The sequence below is a fragment of the Nanorana parkeri genome, unplaced genomic scaffold, assembly GCF_000935625.1.
Source record: "Nanorana parkeri isolate BGI_ZX_2015 unplaced genomic scaffold, ASM93562v1 scaffold524, whole genome shotgun sequence".
Taxonomy (NCBI): Eukaryota; Metazoa; Chordata; class Amphibia; order Anura; family Dicroglossidae; genus Nanorana; species Nanorana parkeri.
The window spans coordinates 1025642-1040794 of NW_017306792.1; the positions used below are offsets into that span (position 1 = coordinate 1025642).

A 15153-nucleotide genomic window follows, 5' to 3' on the forward strand; every position below is an offset into this window, starting at 1 on the left:
TGTTCCAATTCATCTTATAACTTTTTCTTTTATTTTCAAGGTGTGGATGTCTCATACTAATCTCCTTCTGACAACTGTCATTATTTTTTCATATTGGCACAGAATAATTGATATATTTAACCACTTTGCTTTCCCAGCATAGTGGCCTACTAGTATACCCTTTTGTTGGTATTGAGTATGAGTACTGATATTTAGCTTTCGGTACTCCCAATATGGAGTTCCAATATCGGTACTTCCGCTAGCATGGAGCTGGCTTCCCGAGCAATCAGGAAGCTGGGCGGCGTGTCATTACCCGCCGCCAGGCTTCTTGATTGCCCGGGAAGCAGACTTCATGTTGTTTGGCCAGCTCGATGCTGATTGGCCGGGACACTGGCTTCCCAGTCAATCATCATCGGGCCAGCAAAACAGGATGGAGCCGACTTCCCGGGTGATCATGAAGCCAGGTGGCGAGTTATTACCCGCTGCCCAGTTTCCCTAATTGGCCGGGAAGTCAGTTCCATGTTCTCCCGCGGCACTGTGACCGGAAGTTCTGGTATCGGGGGTAATTACAAGTACGAGTACTTGCCCAAATACTCGGTATCGAAACCAATACCGATACTGGTTTCTGTATCGGTGCATCACTATCTACTAGTTAGCACTGCTGCCTTCCAGCACTGGATTCCTTAGTTCAAATACCAGCCCAGTTGCTATCTGCATGGAGTTTGCATGTTCTCCCTGTGTTAAAATTGTATCCATTGAATACACACATACAAAAATCAGTTACAAACTTAAAAAAGGGGGAAAATATGTTTACACTTAAGAAAATCATTATTTAATGTTTTTTGATAAGATTAAATGTATGGGGGGAAGAAAAAAAGTTTTTTATGGTAAATAGAGAATATAAGCATGAAGCACTTTGTCTACCTAAGGCTGAACACATTAGAACACTGCAAAGATTTTGTGGATTGAAGCAGACCCCTTATTGTTTGGAATGGCTTATGCTGCTTCTTTTATCATATTTACTATAGCTAAGGGCAAGTTTGGATTTTCCATTTAGTACTCTTATGTTTAGCATTACATGAATGATACAATTAAGAGTAAGGTTTACAGTATAGCTTATGGAATATAAATAGTGACACTTTTGCTTTTGTGTGCATAAATACACAAGTTTTGTAACTTTCATGAAAATTATGTTATTGTGTATATATGTATGTATGTATGTATGTGTATGTGTATGTGTATATGTATATATAGATAGATAGATAGATCTATATCTATCTATATATAGATAGATAGATATAGATCTATCTATCTATCTATATATACAACTACTTGTTTCTATAAGCCTTTTCTTTAGAAAACGAGATATAAAAATAGATCATTGCATGATAACAACCTTGGTAAATTCAGCACAAACATCTTTAGTTCTTCTGCAGATTTATGCTATATTTCGATTTTTAGGCCCAAAGCCTTCAATGCAAAGGAACTGAAGAAAGCTAGAAAAGGTTAACTTAGTGGGATTGATTTACTAAAGGCAAATAGGCCTTAGTGAAGGTGGAGGAAATTAACTTTGCAAAGACTATCTAATCATGTGCAGGGAAACTTTTTTTTTAAAAACAATATTTTTTCTTGCACATGATTGGATAAAAGAAGTCAGCATAGTTTCACCCCATTCACTAAGCTAAGGGAAAATTCCCTTGTGAAAATTAACTTGCAAAGTGATCAGCCTGTGGTAAACAACCTCACTATGTTGGCTTACATCAAATTCACAACTTCCATCTATACAAACCTAATAGAATAAGTGGTATAACAATTAGATAAACGAGTTTAACCCATAAATCTCTATCAAAACATGTTAATAACAACATAATGACATCAATACTAAGAGGTAGTGGAAACAAATAAGTAGACCTGACAATTTTATAAACTAGGAGAAGATAGGAGCAAGAAATGTACTCGTGCTATTAGTCAACGGTCCTCTAGTGTTTTACGATCCATGTAAGATGACTTCGATACAATAGATAAATGGAAAATGTATTTCAATGTGGAAACGTTTGAGGGCTACAAATATGCATGGGACATAAAACTCGAGGGAGATTTTTGCAGTGAGTGGGAACGAAACATCTCGGTGTACTTGTAAGTCACAGGCAATAACATCATGCAGCTTCTAAAGCTACCAAGATACTTTTGTATGAAAAGAACAAAAACTCAAGAGAGGGTCAACATTTTGCACTGCACAAAGAATATCCAGGTCAGTTTTGGGTACTAGGTCCTAAACTGAATTTCATGGACATGGAACTGGAATGAATTGTGAAAATAATGAGCGAGGGTGGTGAATCACTGCTTTGACTCCTCAGCTCTTTTTTTTTTACCTTTTTGGGTTTTCAGCTAATGATAGCTTGGAAAAAAAGTGAAAAGCTGTTGGTTGCATACTATGAAAAGACAAAATATTAATATGCACAATGTTATATTTATGTGAGCAGAAAGGATTAAAAATATATTTGCTAGCCTTGATCATATAATAAGTAAAGAAAGAAAATCTTTTTAAGGCTTATCAATATGTTTGCTTGTCTGTTTGGCTCTGACCCTCTCTTTTACTACAACATAATCAAAAAATTGGACTGCTGTGGTTCTTTTTAATCTTGTGCGGAGTTGTACCTAATGACATTACTCTTGCTGACCAGCTGCTGCTCAGGGCAGGCAGACCCCATGGATGCTTGGAAAGCAATTAAAGAGATTGGGCCTAGTTCTCTCAGAGCTAAAGACCCCATGAAATGTCAAGGTAAAAAAACTCAAGAGTTATTTAACTCTTGAGTGTACAATTCACTAAAATCTTTGATTTATTTACCAAATGAGATATTTCTTCAAATCATGTGATATTTATCTCAAACTTTAGGCTTTATTTTTCACCTTTTTCTTTTAATACGGTCATTTCCAGTGAAAAAAGGCACATGGTTGCACCCGTTTGCACCCATAACACTAAAAACCATCCACGGCATAAAAACGCTTTTTATTTGGTCCCATTTCTGCCATTAAGGTGGCATTTTTCTCTGTATCCTCCCCCGGATTGATTTATATTCCTGCAATGTCTTCTCAAATACTTCTGTTGCCTCATATTAGTGGATATGAACACTTTTACAAGGCCACAGGCTGACAGACTGCAAATACTGACTGCCTCAGCCAGGTGATAATTAACTCAAACCTTTTTTTTTTTTTACTTGACTTAAATTTATTTCATGTGATATTTATCTCATATTTTTCAGTTTTTGCTTTATTTATCTCATATGTTTTTAATGAATTGACTTTTTGCTTATCTCATGTGATATTTCACTAAAAAAAAACAGGTCACGTGACTATTTTATCTCATGAGATAACTTTTAGTTAATTGATCTCATTGTTAGTAGATACACTGACCACCATGAGTACATAAAGGTGCCCACACACCTTGCGATAATCGTACGATAATCGTGGGAAATCCCGCGATCGTACGATTATCGCAAGGTGTGTGGAAGGCGTGCGGCCTCTGCTACTGTAAGGTTGCACAACTTTTATCTTAGGAACATGTTCGAAAACCCGCCGAGAATCGTACGATTTTCGGCGGGTGTATAGCATGTTCGTAAGATAAAAGCGGGGCGGGCCGGTGTGCGCAAGCTCACACTGCCCGTTCAGCATTGCGGTCATCGGAAGCCCACCCCTCAGCGGTGTGCTCTTGCGATCATCGCAAGTACGATCTGCCTGTCCAAGATGGGCAGATCGTACGTTCTTTTAATTACCTTACAACCATCGCAAGACAAGAGTCTTGCGATGGTTGTAAGGTGTGTGCCCAGCATAGGGGACTTTTTTGAACAAAGCTCCAAACTTCCGCTGCAGAGTAATCAGGCCTATTATATGTGAATACCGCTCTGAGAAGTGAATTCGCTTATAACTGAGTATAGAGTGTAAATGTACTTTTAGTGCAAACACATTAATATGTGTTTTCAGCCCTTTTTAAAATACTTGCTCACCTGTGCCTGCTCTGATTAGATCATGACTGTAGGGCCTCCTTAGCACTGAAGAGCTTCTTCTAAAAATCTTCTCCGTTGGGTGTTGTGCATGTGCACGGTGATCTCTGTTTGATCCTATATAGATTTCTTACTTTGACACTTTCACTTTTTTCATTTGTGGATAGTATTTGTTTTTTTAGCCGCAGCAACAGACAAAGAAAAGGATTTGGCTTTAGATACACTTTAACTACTTCAGCTTTCATATCTGTATATTGTATTAACCAGAGTGGACATGTGCATTCATTCTCGTCCGAATGTCAACCTACAATTTCGGACATTTGGATGCGTCCGAATGAAACAAATAACGAAGTTGAACGTATCCGAATTTTTTCATGTCAAACAAAAATGCGTGGGGTTCCCCCAAAATCCCTTACCAGACCCTTGATCCGAGCAGACTCGCTCCGCCCCTTTGTTTACCTTTCAGAGCAGACCTTTGTGAATATTTGATATACATGACAAAACGATGAGTAATACTGTACCAACACACTCTCATGTGAAAGCTTTCAAGGTACAAAAACAGCTGATTTTTCAAAAATATTTTTAAAAATAAAATGCTGTTAAAATGTGTTTTTGGGTGAATTTTAAAATTGTATTGAAATTCACTCTAATGTAAATGTATATCTGGTACCTACATATATGGTATTTTTGTCTCTAAATGTTCCAGATTACAGATCGGAGTTGTTTGACCCATTCAAGCAGTAATACTCTTTCCAGCAGTGCATCTAGCAATAGTGATGAGAAGTCATACTGTTCTGGAGACCTCATGGACCCTGAATTACTTGGCTTGACATATATCAAAGGAGCCTCAACAGACAGTGGGATTGATACAGCACCATGCAGCATGCCCTCACAAGCTATGGCTTCAGTACTTCATACAAGCAGCAGATCACACCATATAGCAGAACAGATGGTTCCGTGGAACAACTCCTCAGAGGATGCAGTACCAGATAATGACCATGGAAACCTATATTATGTCCACAGTTACACAGCAGATGGAAGCATTGGAGATTTTAGTGAGTTGTCCTCACATTCCAGGTAATTCTGTTTTTGCTGTTTCTATGCAATGGATCTCTGACTGTACATTTTTTTAGAATGTATATATTTTTTCAACTCATTTAAATTTTATTGAGTACTATACCTACTGTAATTGTACTAGTGATGAGAAAGTAATCAAAACTCTGCTGTGCTGCAGTTGGCCTTTTCTGCGACCCCCCTCTGATCTTTGTGTTTTTTTTATCCATCCGCCCTCCTTTCACTGCCAGAATAGTTTTTTAAGTTTTTTGCACATATGTCATAATCCACATTTTGGGCCTGAGAACTACTTAAAACCCCCCTAAATTTCCCGAAAGCAGAGAACCTGTAGAATAAAATGGTAGTAGTTTAAAGTTTTTATGTCGCATGATATTAGCGCAATGCCATCAAGCCCAATATTTCAGTAAAGATACACATAAGTTAATTTTAGTGCACAAAACACAATATAATACCTATTTCTTTTAATAAAATATAGAACAGGAGGTTATGCCAAGTAAAAAGATACCCAGCATGCTAAGCTTAAAAATTGTGTGTGCATGTGACATAGCAACAAACTACGGTACCCCAAATTGTCCATTAGCAATGCTTTAAAAGCCTGTAGAGGTCATCAGTTTAGAGTCAATTTTAAATATTGGCCCCAGAACTTTTGCTGTCACTCTGGCGTATGCGGCAATACCTATTGTGTGGCGCAATCATCGTTTTTTATGTAGTGTTTGCTTTATTATTGAGTATACGGAGGGAAAGCTAATTTTCAAAATTTTATGGGGCGTGTTTTTACATTTTATGTTCAACTTTATTTGTTAAACCTTTTTGTTAATTTCTTTGCTATCACCATTTTAAATGGCTGCAGACAGCAGCCTGTCAGCCACTGATGACAGATATTCATTAAGTAGTTCAGTCTAGATGACCATATTCTGCTACAAGTATATGGTCGCTGCAGTGACCATGAGCTTATAGCAGAGGGGAATGTAGCCAAAGTAAGGCATACTGAGCTGACCAGCTGGAAGCAGTTCTGATCTGCTGTATGCCTGCTTTATGCAGTAAAAGTGTTAATGGCTTTTCCTCTAACATTCAATTTGTTTAGCACTCCTAGGCTGGTCTCACACATTGCAATTCAATTTGTGAAATATTTTTTGAATTGCAGGGGGCTACGAGTACTGTGGTCTGATTTAGACATGTAGCTGGCAAAAAATGTGTTTAGTTTCATTTCATTTTGTTTCGCATGTTTCGTTATTTCGTTTTTCAGGTTTCGGTTCTAAAAGTCCATTTGTTTCAGGTTTCCGATTCCGAGAAATCCGAATTTCGTTAATTTCGGATGAGTTAAATGATCTTTACCAACTATATTTGTTGCAGAAAAGTGAAAAAACAAACAGCGTGGGTTCCCCCCCAATTCATACCAGACCCATTAGGTCTGATAGGAATGTTATGGGGGACCCCTCATGTAAGACGGAAAAAAAAAACAGTTTCCCGGCAATTCATACCAGACCCTTTAGGTCTGGTAGGAATTTTAACGGGAAGCCCCAACGCCAAAAAAAGTATTTTAAAAAAATGGGGTCCCTCTTAAATCCCGGAAGCAGCCTGTCAGGGCAGGAAAGGGGGGGGGGGACGAGTGAGCACCCCACCTCCACCATACCAGGCCACATGCCCTCAGCATTGGGAGGGTGCTTTTCCAGGTGGAGACCCCTGGAAAAGCACCTTGTCCCCATGCTGCTGGTTGTGGGGGGCACCACACAACCAGCACCAGAATGCCACCCCCCGTACTGTTAAGACTGAACGTGCAACCACCCTCAGCAACTGGCTAGTTCTGAGGAAATTATTACAGTAGTAGTTGTGTTGTTTGAATGACAGAAGCTGGGGAGCAGCACTTCACAAAAACACAAGCCAACAACAGAAAATGTTGGCAGGTACTACATTTGTCTAAGAAAAGACTAGTGTAGTAGCTGCTAGTGTGTGCTGTTGTCGGCTTGTGTATTTGTTTAAAGTCTGCATAGCAAAGAGGGGTGCAGAAATACGAGGGGGCAGTGGATTCAGAGCTGCCTTTACCCCCCTCGATAGGAATGCCCATAATTTGGGTTTATGCCTGGGGTGGAGCTTAATGGAGACAAGTACTATGTGCACTGGGTCCCAGAGGGGCTTTAACAACCCTTTTTAACTTCTGGTAAGAGTTTTTCTTTAACCCCTTCATGACTGAGCTTGTTTTTGGTTTCTGTTCGTAAATGACTGATACACTTTTGACATTTTTGCTGTGTGATTCTTCCACGTCAGTAATATACTTTCTTACAAAGTGCACCCACACATATTATATATTGTTTTTTAGAGGACAGATAGGGCTATATATTTATATCACATATGTGTGTCTAACGCCTCACTTAGGACAAATACAAATTAAAAAAAGAGGAAAAAACGTAGTATTTTTTTTTAACAAAACCAGCACAGCTAAAAAAAAATGCAATACATACATTCATTTATTTGTCCCTTATTTTTAATTTTTTTACACTTTTCACTATTTTTTTTAATTTATTTACACTTTTCACTTTTTTTATACTGACAAATTTTATTTATTTAATTATATCAGGCAGTCATTGTGAATTAATCTCACTATTACTGCTTGATAAATTAATACATTTTTTTTTATTATCAGGCTGCTTCAAACTTCAGAACAGCCGATAATAAGTTAGTGACACTGATCCTGCAGCAGTTCAGGATTCAGCTGTCAGTGAATGTTTCAGAAAACTTAAACATTCTACTTTCAAGAATAGATACATTATGTGTCTAATACATAACATTTTGTATCTATTCTTGAAAGTCAAAAGATAAAAAAAAAAAAAGCCAGTATAGCTTGAGAGAGATATCTCTCGATCTATACGAGCTGTCAGAATGCCGGCAAAAGCCGACATGTGTGTCTGCTTTGCTGTGACTCTCAGACACCCGATATTAAGGTATCGGGTGTCTGAAAAAGGTTAACCCTTTCAGTAATGGATCTCTAGATAGTTAGACATCTATTACTGAAAGGTAACCGCTGATTCTCAGCGGTTAGCAGCCTTCTAGTGCAGCAAATAACTCGTCACGTACAGTGTACGTGTCGAGTCATATGGTCCCTTTGTGGCTGGACGTACAGTGTACGTCTCCCGTCACGAAGGGGTTAAAGCATATTTAAAAACAAAAATGTATTATAGTGCAGTTTTCCAGTCCTTCAGTGTGTGGTTAGTAAATTAGTTTCCTTTTTCAGCCTCTTTTCTCTTGATTTTCACCTGCTCCTCCTGCCATTATTACACTTCTTGTCCTAAGGCAGTGGTTCTCAACCTTTCTAGGGCATTGGTAACATTTGCCAAGTTATGGTGCCCCCCCAACGGAGTGCTGGACTCCAGAATTAGTAAGGCGTTGGACTTGGGACTAAAAATAGAAGCACACTCACAAGAATGCAAACCCTCCCCAGCCCCTGCTACCTGCTTGCCTGCTCTGTCTCCATGCAGCCTTCTCAGCCCCAGCACTGCTTAGACGCCCACCTGCTGCAGAGCTCACATTGCATGGGAGGCCGGAGGACAGCAGCGGCTGTGAATAGAAAAGCCCTGCTCTACACACTCCCCGGCCACTAGATATCGCTGCAGCGGCTAAAGAGTGTGTATAGCGGCACTTTTATATTCACAGCCTCTGCTGTCCTCCCGCTGACTGACACTGCTGCGTTAGGAGGAGGCTGAGGAGCCCCTCACCTAGCGCAGCAGAAGTGGATGCTGCGACCCCCTCAACAGTGAGACCCACAGGTTGAGAACAGCTGTGCTAACTCAGTGCTCACTCACCATACAGTATCTATGGAGAAGCAGTGCTTACTCCCTAGGCTGCCCTCCTGACAAATTTCCCTCTCCTCATCTTTATTGCACAGAATGGAGTTGTTTTTTAGTTCATAGAAGATAGATGGGGCATAGAAACCACGTGGGTACATGTTAATGTGCATGAATTATAGCATTTACCTCTTTTAATTTTTTTTTTTTAAACGCTGATGCTTATGGCTGATTACAAAAGCAGATATGGGAACAATTGCAGACATTTGGCAGAGCAGTGATTTATAAGAGCTCATCTTCAATGTTTCATCTGTGTTTGCATATTGCAAGAAGCTCATTATACATTTTTTTGCATCTGTTATTCTTAGATGTTCATCAGCTGGTTCTACATTATAAAAACAAAAGAGTTTAGTTCATGGTTAGAACTTAGATTTGCAAAATTAATAAAGATTCTTAAAAGTGAAACTATAATGCTTTGAGGTCAATATTATTTTTTTTATTTTTATTTTTTAGAGTTAAAAAATGTAAAACTGATATTTTATATCTGAGGCAAAGAATTCCTAGAGCACTATTAGTTATCTAAAGCAACAGACAAGCAGTAATCATCTCTTTTCAAGCACGATCTATAAACGACATCCAAAAAGTCATTAGCCACTGCTCTGAGTCATTCAGTTCTGTGTGTAAATAATCCTGAGCTTTTTTTCTATGTATAGTCATCTAGCTATTTTTCTATTTTTGCCATCACTAATAGTAACAAAGTAATATTGTATAAGCTTGCTTCACCACCTGTTACAGTATTTTAAGACTGGTTAACAAATAAAACGAGAAGATTTTAAAATGGAAAAGAGGTAATCCTAGCAGAGGGGTGTTAAGAGAATTAAAAACTGTGTAATCTGGGTACTCTGTCTCTAAACACTGTAAAATGTTTTTTTGTTTTTTAGTCCTGGCCATAAAATAAAGGAGGAAAATTAGTATAAAACCTTTTTATATTACCTTTTATATGGAACAGATTGCCTTCTTTTTTTAAAAATGGTAAACATATATAAGCTTAGAATCAGGAGGAGAAAAAAAATGATTCCTACCACACAATAGATATTGATTTCTAAAAATTATTTGTCAGTTTACGCTAAAAGAAAGGCAAAAGACAAGGAGATATGAGGCTATTTATTTAAAGCATATACAATACACACACAAATAAAACAAAGAAAATCATTCTCATAAATATACATTCAGCAAAACTAAATGCAAATTGCAAACCAAAGAAGGAAATAACAAGGCAATGCTAGGTGAAGCAAGACTATGCAGAGAGAGAGTGAGAGAGAGATAGAGAACGAACCCGACAGAGGTTGAAAGGAAGGACAAATAGTGCACACAGAAAGAAATAAAACAGGAATTTAGTATAAACAAACCACTCAACAGATATCATTAGTGCCAACTGGAAATACATTCCCAAAGTCTGAGGCATAGTGTCTTCAGGAGGAGAAACATCCTACCAAACATGGTCAGCAAGTGGTGCCTCTAGTATATTTCATACCCAGAACAGATCATTTTTAAACTCTCTCAGTATGACTAAATTATTTTGGCTGGCGGTCAGTGGAGAATCTTACAATGGTGATTAGTGGCAAAGTACCTTCTCACATTAGTGGTTAGTGTTGTACCCCCTTAGATTGGTGATCAGTGCTTTGTCATCTTGCACTGGTAGTCACTGCTTTGCTTAATTACGCTGGTGGTCAAGGTTTTGTCCCCCTCCATTGGTTGTCAATGTAGTGCCTCTTACATTGGTGGTCCATGTAATACCTCCTTAAATTGGTGGTCATTGCAAGAAGTGCCTCCTTACATTGTTTTTCAGTGTAGACACCATACATGGTGATCAGTCTTACATTAGCGGTAAGCATAAACCTTCCTTACATAGTGATCAGTGTAGTGCTCCTTTACATTGGTCATCAGTGGAGAAGTGGCCCTTTTTATTTTTGGTCAGTGACAAAGTGCCTACTTATTTTTGTGATGATTAGAAGATTGTTCCTCTCACATTGTTAATATCAAAAATGTCCCTTTGCATTTGTGTTCAGTGGAAAGAATGCCTCTTTATATTGGGTTGTCATTGGGAAGAATGTACCTTTTTTGATGGCCAGTTGAAAGAATACACCTTACAGACCGCTGAAGGTATTAAAGATCTTAGTGGTTCCTTACCAGAGAAATGTGAGGAGACACTGCACTGGTCCCACACCACTGTCTCTGATGAGTGCTGTTGGAACTTTCCAGTCACCCAAATGACCTGCACGCAAACAATGCATCTCTTTATTGCCTGCACCTAGGGGGCTGCTGCTACCACCCTGCCCTGTGTGGCACCTCAGTGCCAGTGCATTTGCCAGCACCTCCAACCACCATTAAACAGCATGAAGCTGGCCCTGTCATTTTCTCTATAGGAGACTATAAAATGTGAAAAGGAGCCTAAAAGTTCACCTGCTGGCTCAAAAAGAAATTTCAATATGCAATAATTTATATTTACTTCTCTAAAATAGTTTTGAAGCCCATTTGAACTCATAGGGGTCTATTCACTAAGCTGCCGAAGGATCTAGCCGTAGCTTCGGGTGATCCTTCGGCTAGCTTCGGCCCCAGGATACACTGCGATTTGGGAACTAATGCCTCTAAGAAAATCCCAGAGTATCTTCCTTCAATGATCGATCTCCTCTGATATATAATGAGAAAATAAAAACACTCACCAGAAGTTTCTGACCATGCATTCAAATGGTCATACTGCGCATTGGTGAGCGTGCTCTCCTTCAATAGCGATCCTCCAGCTGTCACTTTGGATGTCGGTAATCATCTCTCCTCTCAAACACCAAACGAAATCCAAGGAGCTCCCCCACTTGATTAAACGATCCACACCACAAAGGGAAAAGGGATACAATAGTGTAGTATATCGAGATAAAATATTTATTAAAATGTAGTAACTTACAAGTAAGTATAAAATACTCAGCAGGCTGATCGAGCGTCCACCACAAAACCAGCCACAGACGAAAGGAACACAGCATGCACCACTTCCACACAAAAAATCCCAGCACACACCAGCCAGCCTGCAAAAAAACAAAGTACACTGTCTAACTGTTAGCGTTAAAAACAGAGGTTTTAGTTGCACAGTTTTTGCAAAATATGTGGAAGCCGCACTGCCTCGTCAAGGCCCCTCGGTGTAGTGCAGTCCTAACTCTAATCTATGAGATCCTCCATCTTGTAGCATAGGTAGCAAAGGACAGATTGGATACAGGTACAATAGGCTCTCTCCAGGTGTACCTGCAGCCAACAGAAAATGAGAAATCAATTTAAAGAAAAAATAATGATCTTTTATGTCTCATTGTTGGCCACCCACCATACATCTGTGATAATCATTTGTCGTGATGCTCCTTCGTCCCTGCAAGAATCTTTTTTACATATAAAAAGATCTTTGTATTTCATTGTCTGATCACTTTCTGTGGTCAGTTGGTCAAAGTCAATGCAGTGCTGCGGTTCTACTGCAATATGCATAAAAAGGGTCTCTAGTAAATACTTTAAACTAATCTACTATTTGCTTTTTTAATGCTTCTTGGACTCGGAAATTTCCCCTGGTTTAGTGTAAAACAAATTTGTTTTATCATTGTCTATAGTTAATAATACTGGAAAGATACGTATGTTTACAAAGGCTAATTGTATATGCAATCAGCAAATTCCAATATGATAAAACAATGAGCAAACATAAAAGTTAGAGTACTTTTAACATATAGAGGAATTGATGTTGCTCCCATGATTGACACTGACACCCAGCCCTGCAGATTACAGTGGGAGAGCCAGTCTGCTGGTACAATTAGTGGAGCTTTACTGCAACTTTGGCAGCTGATCAGCTGTAAACAGCATCTACAGGAGTGCGGTCAGCACTGTAATACAAAGCAAGGCCAACTGTCACACTAACAGCAGAGTTTTGCAGACTTCTCATAGAGAGCCACTGCAGACTGCAGGAGATGACTAGAGCAAGGAGAGGCTCCAGTTCCAGATGTGTCTCCTCCATAGCACCTGAGACTGGAGCCTCTCCTGTCTCTGCATTAGCCCTGCCCTAAGAACAAGTCTAGTTGAGTGTGACTCCCTACTACCATTTTTGCAAAAGGTTCCTCTAGTTTAAGCTGTAAAAATAAAAAAAATAAACATTTGTGTTTAATTCAGTTTGTTTATTGTATCATTATCAGAGTTTCTAAATGTTTGTTTTTCTTGACACTGCAGTGGGTCACGTCATTCAGGAAGCCCTTCATCACAATGTCCTAAAAACAGTGGAACACTGGATACTTCAAAAGTGTACATTGTTCCCCATTCTGGCACACATAAGAAATCTTTCCAAAGGCAAGAGTCTATGAGCAAATATGTAATTGGATGGAAAAAGTCAGAGGATACTTCTCCTGGGGAATGTGATACAGAATGTCAGGGGTAAGAAGCATTTATTTGATATGTACTGTTACTTTATGTTAATTATGTTTTTTCATTGATTCCTTACATAGTTTTTTAAAACAATTACACTGTGCTGTGTGTTATTAAATGGGTAAATAAATATACCACAGCTCCAGACCACCTAATACAGTTGTGGGTGTTTTGGACTTGGGGTTCCTCCATAGCCATCACTCACTATGCTGGCAATAATGGAACTGAACATATGCATACAGTATATTTTAACTCTTGTCAGTTTGGGATCTTTTTACACTCCGTTCAACACTACATTCTAATGGGTTTCTCTCAGAAGACCATACCTCATAGATCATCTATGACTAAGCTAAGAGGAAAACACATCTGATGGTGAAGCTGGATGAAGTTTGAAAGATACTAAACTTAGTAATAAGCAGTCATAAAGGATGTTCTGCAGTCATCCCATTTTGAAAGCCCAGTTGAAGCCTCTGTATTTATTACCCTAATGCAGCCAAACTGCGTATACAGTGAGGGGATTTTCCCTTAGTTTGATGAATGTGGTGAAATTTCACTTTGCAATGAATATAGAAGCACATACAAGGAAATACAAAAAAACTTTTTTTGGCTGTAAATGATTGGATGGGGGAAGTCAGCAGAACTTCACCTTATTTACTAAGCTAAGGGACAATTCCCTTGCAAAGTAAACTTTCCCAATGTGAACAGGGTAATTTCCTTAAGTAAATCAACCCCCTGTGTATTAATAGGCTAAAATATCCTGAGCTGGCAGCACTCTGGAGAGCTGCTGCTCTCACACACTTACTCTATGCTTGTGCCTCATGATCTCTGAACAGTGCTGTTGGTTGGAGCACTGTGCCAGGGACTGATGAAGACCTTGGCTGTTATGTTGTTTGTGAGAGCAGCAGCCTGGCTCTCCATCTTGCTGACAGTACAGAGTATTTTAACAGTTGCTGCAGCACTTAATATGTAAGAAATGCAGAATAAAAAGCGTATTTATTACTGTATATGCAGCCTTACTAATACAGAGACTTCAACCGAACTAAAGTCTAGCAACACTGTTATCACCTGAAAAAAGTTAAAAAGAGGTGTCTGTAAATTACTTACCTGTTTTGCCTCTCTTACCTCCTCTATTCACTCTCTTGAGGAGCTATGACATCCGGAGATCTTCAGCATCAGTGTCAGATGCCTGGTAACCCCCAGGTGCTGTGTTGGGTAGATTTACTAACAGTGTAGAACATATCAACTTCGCAAAATCAATATAGTGAAGTTATGTTCAGGGGCTCACTAAAGCTTTGCAAAAACATCCACTTATCGGACCTAACTTACATGTGACTGGCAATAATTTTAGGTTTAGTTGCAAACAGAGCTCCTTTTCCCCCATGGCACCCATATTAGGACAGTCAGACATTTTGGAAAGACACTTTCACCCCTACTTATTTATTTTCTCTTCTTTCTCCCCTCCCCCTCCCCCTTTTTCCTCTGTTTATAGTTTCCGTCACTCAACCTAAAATATAGTTGCATACCTGATCTTCTTTGGATTTGCCATAAAACTATGTACTGCATGGGTATGCCTGATCTGATACAAATTGAATGGATTGTTAAGGTGTCTCCTCCTATTACATAGTTTTGGTGAATCTAAAGGAGATGATAAAAACCGGCTCATTTCCCCTTCTTACATTCGCGGCCTAATAAAGCTTCTAAATACTTCTAATAAACCTGCTTAAATACTGTGCAATATCTACACCAGGGGTCCTCAAACTACGGCCCGCGGGCCACATCCGGCCCGCCAGGGTCCTTGGCCCGGCCCGTTCGTGTGTCAAGGCCGGGGAGCTGCAGACCCCTACCTTTACTACCTCCCGGCCGGCCGTTGTAAAAAAACG

General features: G+C 39.2%; 1 protein-coding gene across 1 annotated transcript in view; it reads left to right on the forward strand.

Annotated features, from left to right (window-relative positions):
- The window catches only part of SIPA1L2 (signal induced proliferation associated 1 like 2), a 130754-nt gene that overhangs the window by 80393 nt on the left and 35208 nt on the right, over positions 1–15153 (forward strand). The window contains exons 14-15 of the mRNA XM_018561436.1: positions 4687–5057; positions 13082–13282. Of these exons, the coding sequence (XP_018416938.1) occupies positions 4687–5057; positions 13082–13282 (572 nt within the window). The remainder of the gene's footprint in view (positions 1–4686; positions 5058–13081; positions 13283–15153) is intronic.